General features: G+C 39.0%; 2 protein-coding genes across 2 annotated transcripts in view; both read right to left on the bottom strand.

Annotated features, from left to right (window-relative positions):
• The window catches only part of zanl (zonadhesin, like), a gene marked incomplete at both ends in the record, with an annotated part of 53,782 nt that overhangs the window by 17,993 nt on the left and 22,330 nt on the right, over positions 1–13,459 (bottom strand). Inside the window, 13 exons of the mRNA XM_080052400.1 lie at positions 596–792; positions 1,149–1,290; positions 3,304–3,442; positions 3,917–4,045; positions 4,231–4,379; positions 4,653–4,897; positions 5,205–5,346; positions 5,497–5,690; positions 5,797–5,886; positions 11,010–11,162; positions 11,604–11,742; positions 12,230–12,426; positions 12,610–12,751. Coding sequence (XP_079908526.1) covers positions 596–792; positions 1,149–1,290; positions 3,304–3,442; positions 3,917–4,045; positions 4,231–4,379; positions 4,653–4,897; positions 5,205–5,346; positions 5,497–5,690; positions 5,797–5,886; positions 11,010–11,162; positions 11,604–11,742; positions 12,230–12,426; positions 12,610–12,751 — 2,058 coding nt within the window. The remainder of the gene's footprint in view (positions 1–595; positions 793–1,148; positions 1,291–3,303; positions 3,443–3,916; positions 4,046–4,230; positions 4,380–4,652; positions 4,898–5,204; positions 5,347–5,496; positions 5,691–5,796; positions 5,887–11,009; positions 11,163–11,603; positions 11,743–12,229; positions 12,427–12,609; positions 12,752–13,459) is intronic.
• LOC307269410 (zonadhesin-like) lies at positions 6,335–11,001 on the bottom strand (the record flags this gene model as incomplete). The annotated part of the gene is made up of 10 exons (XM_080052376.1): positions 6,335–6,508; positions 7,067–7,263; positions 7,447–7,588; positions 8,519–8,657; positions 9,153–9,281; positions 9,540–9,688; positions 9,866–10,110; positions 10,418–10,559; positions 10,710–10,900; positions 10,983–11,001. The coding sequence occupies 10 exons, from the start codon at positions 10,999–11,001 to the stop codon at positions 6,335–6,337; spliced, it is 1,527 nt and encodes a 508-aa protein (XP_079908502.1).

Genomic DNA, 13,459 nt, shown 5'->3' with positions numbered 1-13,459 from the left:
TGACACACACACACACACACACACACACACACACACACACACACACACACACACACACACACACACACACACACACACACACACACACACACACACACACACACACACACACACACACACACACACACACACACACACACACACACACACACACACACGTGTTATTGATGAGCATAGAACTAATAAGGTTTAACACAAATGACAATTCAATGAGGGTACCATGGAGATCAGAGCTTTATGAGTATGTTCTTGCAGTGTAAATTTCCATTTTAGGAGGACAATACATTAACAGGAAAATATACAAAGCACTTACATTTGTCTTTCTGTACTTCTTAGGAACCTGATTGACATACTTCCTTGTCTAGCCCCTAACCTCAACCTTAACACAAAAAAAATGTAAACCTGGCCCTTACCCTAACCTAAACCTATTTTATCTTTAAACTGGCCTTTGAAATAGTGAAAAACTGAGCAAAAAATATCTTACCATACTGAAATGTCCTCATATCGATAGTTAAAACCTAATCTAAAATGTTCCTCATAAAGATTCACATGATACACCTGATGGATTGGCTTATCAGAATGTGTTTTACTTTACCTTATAATATTGGCCATTGGTGTGTGAACAGCCACATGAATTCTTTTTGACGCACTTGCCGGCACTCAGGACATAGCCAGGATCACACACACAGGCCTCAGAGCACGGCCCACCGCAGGATGAAGGTTTCCCACTACATGTCTCTGGACAGGGGTCTGCACATGGCTCATAGTGGCTGTTGGGGGAGCACTTCAGAGCTAAGGGAGGAAAGGAGGAAAGGAGGCTAAAGTTAGTGAGGCCTTTATTTATTATAGTTCCATTTTAAAATATAAAACAATGGAAAACAGTATGGGCACATAACTAAAGTAACCCACCAGGGTTACACAATTTTTTTTTTATCATAATAAATGTTCAAAGCAGCAGCTTGTAAGTTAATACTGTGATTTCCTACACTGAGATATTGAAAAATACAGGCCAAGATCAAATAAAAGAGCTTACTTATTCTTGTGATGCAGCTTCCTATGTGCCTCTATATTACTATGGTTATAGTATACTTATCAATAACACAGCATCAATCATTTATCCTACATTCGTCCACAACAACAACACTTACGGCAGAAGGTTTCATTTCTCCAGATTCCGATGTTCACCCCACGGTCTTGGCACTCATTGACGTAGGCTTCAATGGCTTCACACAGAATGGGCTTGGCTCCATCCAGCGCACACAGATCAAAGAGACAGTCTCTGAAGTAATTCTGAAGACAGACAAATTGTTACACTGTATAATTATCTTTGGTCTCTTCATTTTGAACCAGAAATGTACATTTCTATTCACCCCTTTTTCTTTGGCTTGTTTGCTCAGACAATTATATATACAGTCATATGAAAAAGTTTGGGAACCCCTCTCAGCCGGCATTATAATTGACTCTGCTTTCACAAAAAAAATATAAAAGTGGTATGTCTTTAATTTACCAGGAACAGCTAAGTACTGGGATCTTTTCCAAACAAAGATTTTTTGAAAAGCAGTATTTGGTTGTATGAAATAAAATAAAATGTGAAAAACTGGCTGTGCAAAAATGTGGGTACCCTTGTGGTTTTGTTGATTTTAATGCCTGTAACAGCATGTAAAACTGATGACTTTAAACACAAAGTTGGTTGGATTATGTTGTTAAGCCTTGAACCTCATAGAAATGTCTGTTTAATCATGAGAAAATGTATTTTAGGTGCCTAAATGCAAGTTGCACTTCTCTTTGACTCTCTGCTGAAGTGAGACAGAATGGGATCATCAAAACAGCTCCCAAAAGATCTGAAAAACAAAGATTGTTTATTGTCATGGTTTAGGGGAAGGCTACAAGAAGCTTTCCCAAAGGTTTCAATTGTCAATTTCTACTGTAGGGAACGTTGTCAGGAAATGGAAGGACACCGGCACAGTGGCAGTTAAACCCAGGCATGGCATACCAAGAAAAAAACAGGAGCGGCATAGGTGGAGGATTGTGAGAATGGTTGCACACAACCCACAGATCACCTCCAAAGACCTGCAAGAACATCTGGCTGCAGATTGTGTATCTGTACATCGTTCAACAATTCAGCGCAATTTGCACCAAAACATCTGCTTTTTAGAAAGACCAAATAACTTAATTTTTGTCTCATCAGTCCAAAGCATTTTCTTCCAATATGAATCTGGCTTGTCTAAATGAGCTTTTGCATACTCCATGCAACTGTATCTGTGGCGTGGGCGCAGAAAGGGCTTCCTTCTCATCACCCGGCCATACAGATGTTTTGGTGCAAATTGCACTGAATTGTTGAACCATGTACAGATACACAATCTGTAGCCAGATGTTCTTGCAGGTCTTTGGAGGTGATCTTTGGGTTGTGTGCAACCATTCTCACAATCCGCCGCATATGCCGCTCTTGTACTTTTCTTGGTCTGCTAGACCTGGGATTAACTGCAACTGTGCCTGTGTCCTTCCATTCCCTGACAACGTTCCTTACAGTAGAAATTGACAATTGAAACCTTTGGGAAAGCTTCTTGTAGCCTTCCCCTAAACCATGACAATGAATAATCTTTGTTTTTAAGATCTTTTGGGAGCAGTTGTGATGATCCCATTCTGTCTCACTTCAGCAGAGAGTCAAAGAGAAGTGCAACTTGCATTTAGGCACCTAAAATAAATTTTCTCATGATTAAACAGACATTTCTATGAGGTTCAAGGCTTAACAACATAATCCAACCAACTTTGTGTTTAAATTCATCAGTTTTACATGCTGTTACAGGCATTCAAATCAACAAAACCACAAGGGTACCCATATTTTTGCACAGCCAGTTTTTCACATTTTATTTTATTTCATACAACCAAATACTGCTTTTCAAAAAATCTTTGTTTGGAAAAGATCCCAGTACTTAGCTGTTCCTGGTAAATTAAAGACATACCACTTTTATATTTTTTTTGTGAAAGCAGAGTCAATTATAATGCCGGCTGAGAGGGGTTCCCAAACTTTTTCATATGATTGTAGATGTGTGTGTGTGTGTGTGTTTGTTTTTCTATCCCAGTGAGGCCCATCTCCTGACATAACTTTCACACTATGGGGACCAATTCTTCCGACAGGGACTGACCCCTGGGCCCCAGAGGCAAGAGCATTGCAATAAGAAGAAGACTGCCTGCTGATATGAGTAGTGCAGTTGTCTTTGAAAAAAAAATGTAACTTTATTTTTTACTACTTTGTGTGCCCCTGTGGTCATAGATGGTATTGTGTTGTGCTTGTTGCCTTACATTAGGGTTGACTTTGGGGTGGCACACAGCGAAGGGACCCTTTGTGTCCAGCATGATGCCACAGTATCCAGAGCTCTCATACAAATCCTGCTCATCAGTTTCACAACCTGGAATGGTGGTGTTGGGTTTCTTATTACACCTGTGAACACAGACAGTCAGCAAGAGAGTTGCGTGAGTTGGTTAGTAATTTTTTGTACTTTGTTATTACAATGAAGGTCTTATTGATCTGTACTCGATTCTGTTCTATAGGATCTGTTGAAGGGGAAATCTATCAGCCCAACAAGTTTATTCAATTAAAGGCTTGCTAATTTACACGTAGTCAAGCTCAAGATAGAACCAAAGAACAAACCAAAGTTCGCCCCAAGACAAAAGCAGCCCCACCTTATATATTATAGAACGGCAGAATATAAGTCGAGAAACACACCAAACTCATTTCTTGAAGACGTAACTTATTCTAAGTGATCCCATATGTTCTTATTTTTCCTTTTCTCCAGCTCACCTGAGGAAACCTTATAGTCTGTCCATACATACTTACCATGGGTAAGAAATACAAAAATGGTACATAAAGTGTATTAGACTACATGTAAATTGTATGCTTATGTTTGCTACTCACATTGGATCAGTGAGCCAGCTGTGACCAAACTCATTGGCATTGTTGGTCAATAATCCATCTGGTTTACGGAAATCATCCTTGGCATTTCCATCATAATCTCCACACAGCCCACACAGTACGTTCTGATAGCTAGATAACAAGAAAAGAACATTTTCTATAGTAAGATCAACAATTCAGTTAGAGCTAGTCCAAACTTCTCCACCATATCCAAGAGTAAGATTTGTTATCATGCCAAACAAGTTTTGGTATTTTCAATGATTATTAGACTTAAGTTTGAGTTTTGTTGCAACAGCATCATTTCAGTTGTCACTCACTCTTTGATCACTTTGATGTCCATGAAGTGGTTTCCATCATAGCGGACAGTCACACCAAAGTTCATGGACACAGTATATAGCTTTCCTGATTTGAATACAGAGACACTGGGGACTGGAGTCACTGGCAGATTTACTTTGGTCCCATTTATCTGTAGGGGGAAGGCAAGAGCAAATAACATGAACAATTATTACTGAGGAAACATAAAAATGTATGGCATTATTATATGAAGATTATTGATGCATAGAAATGTACACTGTAAAAAGTATGTTATCCTTATTTTGAAACTGAAAATGTGCCTTTCTGTAAACATTCAAGCTATTTTTAAGATACAGTATGTCATAGATTTGGTAGTAGTATAATTGTTGTCACTGTGGCACCCCGTTTGTTAAACAATCGTGTCAGTTCCCCCTTCATTACATACCTGCACAGTGCCACCTTTGAGGATGGAGATCTTCAGCATATGTACATATACATGCACAGCCTTTATATAGGAGATGGTGGGCCTGTTATATCTGTTTTCATTGTCGGCATGGACCTCATAGTATGGCAGAGATGTTGCATTGCAGGGTTTGGACATCAAGTAAGTGCATTTGCCCATGAAGTCGTACTTGCGTTTGTCAAAGGTGGTGTAGTGGGGGTCACTAGAGGCTATGCATGTGGATGTGCCTTAAAGAATCACAAAGGAGCAACTTTAGTTTTGATTGTTTTGAGATGAGACAAGCCATAGCTCAACCCCAATCACATTATACATCATATGAATTTGTCCAAAGGAAAGCATAAGTGTCCATTGTGACCTGCATTTCAATAAATAATTAAATCTTGCCACTCTCTATGAAGACAGACTTTTCTAACTTTAAGTTTGGTCATTAGGTACAATTCTAAACACATTTGCCTTTCCATGTGTTTATATCTTTTCAAGCTGCTAATACTAGTTCCTGGACATATTTATTGACACTTTACTAGACATTATTACCTTTAGGATAGCAGCCTGCAACACCACTAATTTCGCGACATTCTTCAGTGGAGTCACAGGAGTTATCAACACATTCCAAAGTGTAGTTCCCTGCACAGCGACACAGCTTTGAGCAGCCATCACCAAGTACAATCTCGCCAGTCTGAAACAACATTGAACATGCCATCAAGAGTGTACTATTTGGCATTATAACAACATAGTACAAGCATTGTGTTGTGTAATGTCTTGCCATTAAATATTTGTACTATGAAGGGATATATGCATATTTATAATATTAACTAAGACATCTAACCTCATAATAGTTATTCTTGTCATCCAGACAACCACATTTCTCCAAAGGCACACAGCGCCGTCCTCTGAAGACAAACCCTGGTTTGCAGAAGCAGCCACTGATACAGGAGCCAGAGCAGTTGGTGGAGGGTTCCATACAGGTAGGGATACAAGCTGGGCCACAGTCTATATACTCTGCATCAGGAGGACATGGATCTGTACAGCGGAAAAAAGGAATTGGTTGATATGAAAATTTAGAAAATACACAAACGAAAGGAATAATTTGAAAGCAAAATCAAACTTTTATAAAGATATGTCATACTTGGTGGTTTGGCTGTTGTTGGTTTGGGTGTAGTCGGTCCATGAGTGGGAGGTTTGGGGGTAGATGGTCCGTGAGTTGGAGGTTTGGGGGTAGATGGTCCAGCAGTGGGGGGTCTGGCAGTTGTTGACCCAGGAGTTGGTGGTAAAGGTGTTGTTGTGGCTTTAAATTAAAAATAAATAACTTTTAATGAAAACACATTTCATTGACACATATTTCTGATCGGTAATATTTCTGAGAGTAAATTGAATTTTCTCTGGTTCGTTTCTTACCTTTGCAGGCCATGACCTATTATATGTATATTATGCTTTAAAAACCAATGATTGAATAACAGTTCAGTCCTCTTTCACTTTTAACCTTTTAGATATAAGCCTGCAGATCCATCCAACTGTTTTTCTTTTGATAATCAAAACAAATCCTTAGAAAGAGAAATTGTCAGGAAGAAGCATCAATAGACTTTAAGACTGTAATTGACAATGAAACCACTTCTGGGTTGCCCTGGTCCAACTAGCTTAGATAGATTTTGTATTTAGTTTAGTTATCACTTGGCTAGTGGTGCAGTGGAAGTAAACCTACCAATGGGATAGCATCCCAGCACTCCATCCTGGAGCTTACACTCTTGCAGTGTGGGGCAGTCAGCGGCAAAACAGGTCACAAATGGAGCATCACACCTACACTTCAGCAGACAGTTCTCCACATAGAACTCCTCTCCAGGCTGACACACACACACACACACACACACACACACACACACACACACACACACACACACACACACACACACACACACACACACACACACACACACACACACACACACACACACACACACACACACACACACACACACACACACACACACACACACACACACAGAAAGTTGTATTGAATTGTAGTTTTGTGAGTGAAGAATTAATACGGTTTAACATAACTGACAATTCAATGATGAGCAGTTTAATGCTGAGCAGTTTAATGCTTTTGCATTTTAAATTAGCATTTTAGGAGGACAGCATATTAACAGAAAAATATACAAAGCACATACATTTTTCTTTCTATACTTCTTGGGATACTGCTTGACATAATTCATTGTCTAGCCACTAACATTAACCTTAACTCATTACAGGAAAATGTGTAAACCAAGCCCTTACTCTTACCTAAACCTGTTTTTATCCTTAACTTTTAAGTCAAGTCTGACCCTTCAAACAGTCCTTTAAAGTAGTGAAAGACTACATGATACACTTGATGGCTTATCGGATTTTTTTTTTTACTATACCTCATAATATTGGCCATTGGTGTATTTACAGCCACATGAATTCTTTTTGACGCACTTCCCGGCACTCAGGACATAGCCAGGATCACATACACAGGCCTCAGAGCATGGCCCACTGCAGGCTGAAGGTTTCCCACTACATGTCTCCGGACACGGGTCTGCACATGGCTCATAGTGGCTGTTGGGGGAGCACTTCAGAGCTAGGGGAGGAAAGGAAGCTGAACTCAGCGATGGGACAGGAGTGAAGGCATATGCCTAGACCAAGAGTCTTATAGAGTGTCTATGTGCCTCCATACTGCTATGGATATACTATACTCTTCCATCAACCAATCAAACAGCATTAATAATTTCTCCATGCATTTATCCACAACAACAACACTTACGGCAGAAGGTTTCATTTCTCCAGCGTCCGATGTTCACCCCACGGTCTTGGCACTCATTGACGTAGGCTTCAATGGCTTCACACAGAATTGGCTTGGCTCCATCCAGCTCACACAGATCAAAGAGACAGTCTTTGAAGTGATTCTGAAGGCAAACAAATATTTTTTTGTATTACCATTCATAATTCTCATTATTCTCTTCATTTTGAAACAGGAAAGTACATTTCTATTCCCCTCGTCTTTTTTCTTTTGCTTGTTTGATTCAGACTGGTATCTTGTGCAGACGATTGAGTTAAAGCTAACTAATCATTTGAATCAAGAAAAAAAAAAAACACCTATCAAGATGCGTAACCTTTTTACAATCTTGGCCAGCACCTTAATAAATAATGGTTTAAGGGGGTGGTTTGTCAAAACCTTATTATTAAACTAAATCAAATCTAGCTACATACAGTGGGAATCTAGTAACACTTTCTACACATTTTCCAGAGTTGACTGCAAAACCACACAAACTCAAGTTGCTATAACTCAATAATGGCTCTGCAACTACTTGCTCAGTCTGAGCACCAGATCATTATTCTAAGGACATTTAGAGAGTTAAGTCCTTTATTGTCAATTAACACACATGGTTTGTCACAAACATGGCAATCGAAAATTACTTCTTCACTAACCACAGTGTACAAATCTCTAACACACACATGCAGTTCTCCAAAAGGGGGTCCTCGTGTAGGGTCTGCCGTAGCGGTGAGTGAAACAACTAATTACTTTATATGTGTGTGTACTTTATTACACATATATCGTATTACACATATAACATATATATGTGTGTGTGTGTGTGTGTGTGTGTGTGTGGGGGGGGGGGTGTTTTTTTTTCTGTCCTGGTGAGGCCCTTCACCTTACATTCACACTGTGGGCACCAATTTTTCCAGTGGGGACCAAAAGCGGAGCCCTACTGGCATGACCATTGCAATCAGTAGAAAACTGCCTGCTGATATGCCTGGTGCCGTTTTCTTATTTTAGAACTTTGTATGTGCCCCAGTGGTCATAGATGGTATTGCATTGTGTTAATTTGCCTTACATTAGGGTTGACTTTGGGGTGGCACACAGCGAAGGGACCCCTTTTGTCCAGCAAGATGCCACAGTATCCAGAGCTCTCATACAAATCCTGCTCATCATCGTCACAATCAGGAATGGTGGTGTTGGGTTTCTTATTACACCTGTGAACACAGACAGTCAGTAGGAGCATTGTGTGAGTTGGTTACTAAGTGTTTGTACCTTGCTATTTCGATGAAGGGCTAATTGATCTGTACTCGATTCTGTTCTCTAGGATCCGTTGAAGGTGAAATCGATCAGACCAACAACTTGATTCTTAGTAAAGGCTGATTCATTAACACGTACTCAAACTCAAGATAGAACCAGATCAAAACCCCAAGTCTGCCCCAAAACAAAATCAGACCCACCTTATATGGTATAGAATGGCAGAATATAGGACAGAGCACTACACATTCCTTTCTTGAACAGATAACTTATTTTAAGTGATACCATATGTTCTAAGTTACATAAACTTATAAAAGATAAATACATGATAAAAATATTGTATTGAGTCATTATATAGTTAAAAATCATATTAAATGAGGCTGTATTAAGTGATGAAATAAACACCCATCAGTGTGTAAAGAGTTTTGGCAAAATCATTAATGTATGCTACTCACATTGGATCAGTGTTCCAGCTGTGTCCGAACTCATTGGCATTGTTGGTCAATAATCCATCTGGTTTACGGAAATCATCCTTTGCATCTTTATCGTAATCTCCACACAGCCCACACAGTATGTTCTGATAGCTAGATAACAAAAAAACAACATTTTCTAAAATAAGATCAACAATTCAGTTAGAGCTACATCTGAAAACCTCTACACCATGTTCAAAAGCAAAATGTGTTTTCATTCAAACCAAGTTTTGGTATTTCCACTTATTAGTAGACTTTAATTTCAGATAGGTGCAAAATATCCAATACAATTAGGATTCAGTTTAAGCTTGGTGTAAGAAAACATCCAGTGTGACAATCTCTAGTAACAGAATCATTTCTGTTTTCACTCACTCTTTGATCACTTTGATGTCCATAAAGTGGTTTCCATCATAGCGAACAGTCACACCAAAGTTCATGGACACAGTGTAATGCTTTCCTGACTTGAATACAGAGACACTGGGGACTGGAGTCACTGGCAGATTTACTTTGGTCCCATTTATCTGTAGGGGGAAGGCAGGAGCAAATAACATGAAGAATGATTACTGAGGATACAGAAAAAGAAAATTACGTGAAAATGATTGGTTAATGAACTGAAAATGTGCATTTCTGCATAAAATCTAACAATTTCTTAACAACTACTTTTGTAGATATGGCATAGTTCCCCCTTCATTACATACCTGCACAGTGCCACCCTTGAGGATGGAGATCTTCACCATATGTACATAAACATGGACAGCCTTTATATAGGAGATGGTGGGCCTGTTATATCTGTTTTCATTGTCGGCATGGACCTCATAGTATGGCAGAGATGTTGCATTGCAGGGTTTGGACATCAAATAAGTGCAGTTGCCCATGAAGTTGTACTTGCGTTTGTCAAAGGTGGTGTAGTGGGGGTCACCAGAGGCTATGCATGTGGATGTGCCTTAAAGAATCACAAAGGAGCAACTTTAGTTTTGATTGTTTTGAGATGAGAAAAGCCATAGCTCAGCCCCTATCACATTATACATCATATGAATTTGTCCAAAGGAAAGCATAAGTGTCCATTGTGACCTGCATTTCAATACATAATTTAATCTTGCCACTCTCTATGAAGACAGACTTTTGTAACTTTAAGTTTGGTCATTAGGTACAATTCTAAACACATTTGCCTTTCCATGTGTTTATATCTTTTCAAGCTGCTAATACTAGTTCCTGGACATATTTCTTGACACTTTACTAGACATTATTACCTTTAGGATAGCAGCCTGCAACACCACTAATTTCGCGACATTCTTCAGTGGAGTCACAGGAGTTATCAACACATTCCAAAGTGTAGTTCCCTGCACAGCGACACAGCTTTGAGCAGCCATCACCAAGTACAATCTCGCCAGGCTGAAACAATATTGAACATGGGATCAGAAATGTACTATATTTCATTAGAACCACACAGTATAACCATTGTGTTGTGTACTGGCTTGCCAATAAATATTTACACTATGAAGGGATATATGCATATTGAGAATAGTAACTAGGAAAGCTAACCTCATAATAGTTATTCTTGTCATCCAGACAACCACATTTCTCCAATGGCACACAGCGCCCTCCTTTGAAGACAAACCCTGGTTTGCAGAAGCAGCCACTGATACAGGGGCCAGAACAGTTGGTGGAGGGTTTCATACAGGTAGGTACACAAGATGGGCCACACTCTATATAGTCTGCATCAGGAGGGCATTCTGTACGGCGGAAACAAAGGAATTGGTTGATACGAAAAATTGAGAAAATACACAAATGAAAGGAAATATTGATAACCAAAACCAAACTCTGATAAAAACATTTTCATACTTGGTGGTTTGGGAGTAGTTGGTCCTGGAGTGGGAGGTTTGGGGGTAGATGGTCCAGCAGTGGGAGGTTTGGGGGTAGATGGTCCATGAGTGGGGGGTTTAGGGGTAGTTGGTCTTGGAGATGTTATCGGTGGAAGAGGTGTTGTTGGCGGGGCTTTAAATTGAACATGAATAGATTTCAATGAAAACATATATCTTGAGATCTATACATATTTTTTATTTGGTCAATGGATTACTTGAATTCTCTCTGGTCTGTTTTTCAGCTTTGCAGGCCATGATATATTATATGTATATTATGCTTTATTAAACAATGATTGAATACAATTTCACTTTCACTGCTTTTGACCTTTTAGATATACAACTTATAGATACATCCAACTGTTTTTCTTTTGATAATCAAAACACATGCTTTGAAATTGAAATTGTCAGAAAGAAAAATCAATAGAATTTGTTTAGCAAAGTATGCATATGCAAAACGTTAGACTGTTATTGACAATAAAACCACGTCTGGGTTGCCCTGGTTCAACTAGCTTTGGTAGATTTTGTATTTAGCTTAGTTATCACTTGGCTAATGGTGCATTGGGTGTAAACCTACCAGTGGGATAGCATCCCAGCACTCCATCCTGGAGTTTACACTCTTGCATTGCAGGGCAGTCAGCGGCAAAACAGGTCACAAATGGAGCATCACACCTACACTTCAGCAGACAGTTCTCCACATAGAACTCCTCTCCAGGCTAACACAGACAAACAGTAAAGTTGTATTGAATTGTAGTGATGTGAGTGAAGAACTGATATGGTTTAACACAACTGACAGTTCAATAGAGTAGCATGATGTGCAGTTTTATGTTTTTGCATTGTATATTTGCATTTTAGGAGGACAGCATATTAACAGAAAAATATACAAAGCACACACATCTTTCTTTCTATACTTCTTAGGATCCTGCTTGAAACAATTCATTGTCTAGCCCCTAAAATTAACCTCAACTCATTATAGGAAAATTACAAAATCCAGCCCTTATCCTTATATAAACCTTTTTTTATATTTAACTTTTAAGCTAAATCTGACCCTTCAAACAGTGTTTTGAAGTAGTGAGAGACAGAGCAAAACATCTTCCCATACTGAAATGAAGTTATTAATATAGTTTAAAAATTATCTTAAACATTCCTCATAAAGATTCACATGATACACTTGATGGCTAAACAGAATTAGTTTTACTTTACCTCGTAATATTGGCCATTGCTGTGTTTACAGCCACATGAATTCTTTTTGACGCACTTCCCGGCACTCAGGACATAGCCAGGATCACATACACAGGCCTCAGAGCACGGCCCACCGCAGGATGAAGGTTTCCCACTACATGTCTCCGGACAGGGGTCTGCACATGGCTCATAGTGGCTGTTGGGGGAGCACTTCAGAGCTAGGGGAGGAAAGGAAGCTGAACTCAGCGATGGGACAGGAGTGAAGGCATATGCCTAGACCAAGAGTCTTATAGAGTGTCTATGTGCCTCCATACTGCTATGGATATACTATACTCTTCCATCAACCAATCAAACAGCATTAATAATTTCTCCATGCATTTATCCACAACAACAACACTTACGGCAGAAGGTTTCATTTCTCCAGCGTCCGATGTTCACCCCACGGTCTTGGCACTCATTGACGTAGGCTTCAATGGCTTCACACAGAATTGGCTTGGCTCCATCCAGCTCACACAGATCAAAGAGACAGTCTTTGAAGTGATTCTGAAGGCAAACAAATATTTTTTTGTATTACCATTCATAATTCTCATTATTCTCTTCATTTTGAAACAGGAAAGTACATTTCTATTCCCTTCGTCTTTTTTCTTTTGCTTGTTTGATTCAGACTGGTATCTTGTGCAGACGATTGAGTTAAAGCTAACTAATCATTTAAATCAAGAAAAAAAAACACCTTTCAAGATGCGTAACCTTTTTACAATCTTGGCCAGCACCTTAATAAATAATGGTTTAAGGGGTGGTTTGTCAAAACTTTATTATTAAACTAAATCAAATATAGCTACATACGGTGGGAATCTAGTAACACTTTCTACACATTTTTCAGAGTTGACTGCAAAACCACACAAACTCAATTTGCTATTACTCAATAATGGCTCTGTAACTACTTGCTCAGTCTGAGCACCAGGTAATTATTCTAAGTACATTTAGAGAGTTAAGTCCTTTATTGTCAATAACACACATGGTTTGTCAATAACATGGCAATCGAAAATTATTTCTTCACTAACCACATTGTACAAATCTCTAACACACACATGCAGTTCTCCAAAAGGGTAGGGTCTGCCACAGCTGTGGGTGAAACAACTAACAACTTTGTATATGTGTGTACTGTATTACACATATATCGCATTACACATATAACATATATATATATATATATATATATATATATATATATACTGTATATATATGTGTGTG

The sequence above is a fragment of the Ammodytes marinus genome, assembly GCF_949987685.1.
Source record: "Ammodytes marinus genome assembly, chromosome: 23".
Lineage (NCBI taxonomy): Eukaryota > Metazoa > Chordata > Actinopteri > Uranoscopiformes > Ammodytidae > Ammodytes > Ammodytes marinus.
This window is presented reverse-complemented; position numbering and strand designations above follow the sequence as displayed.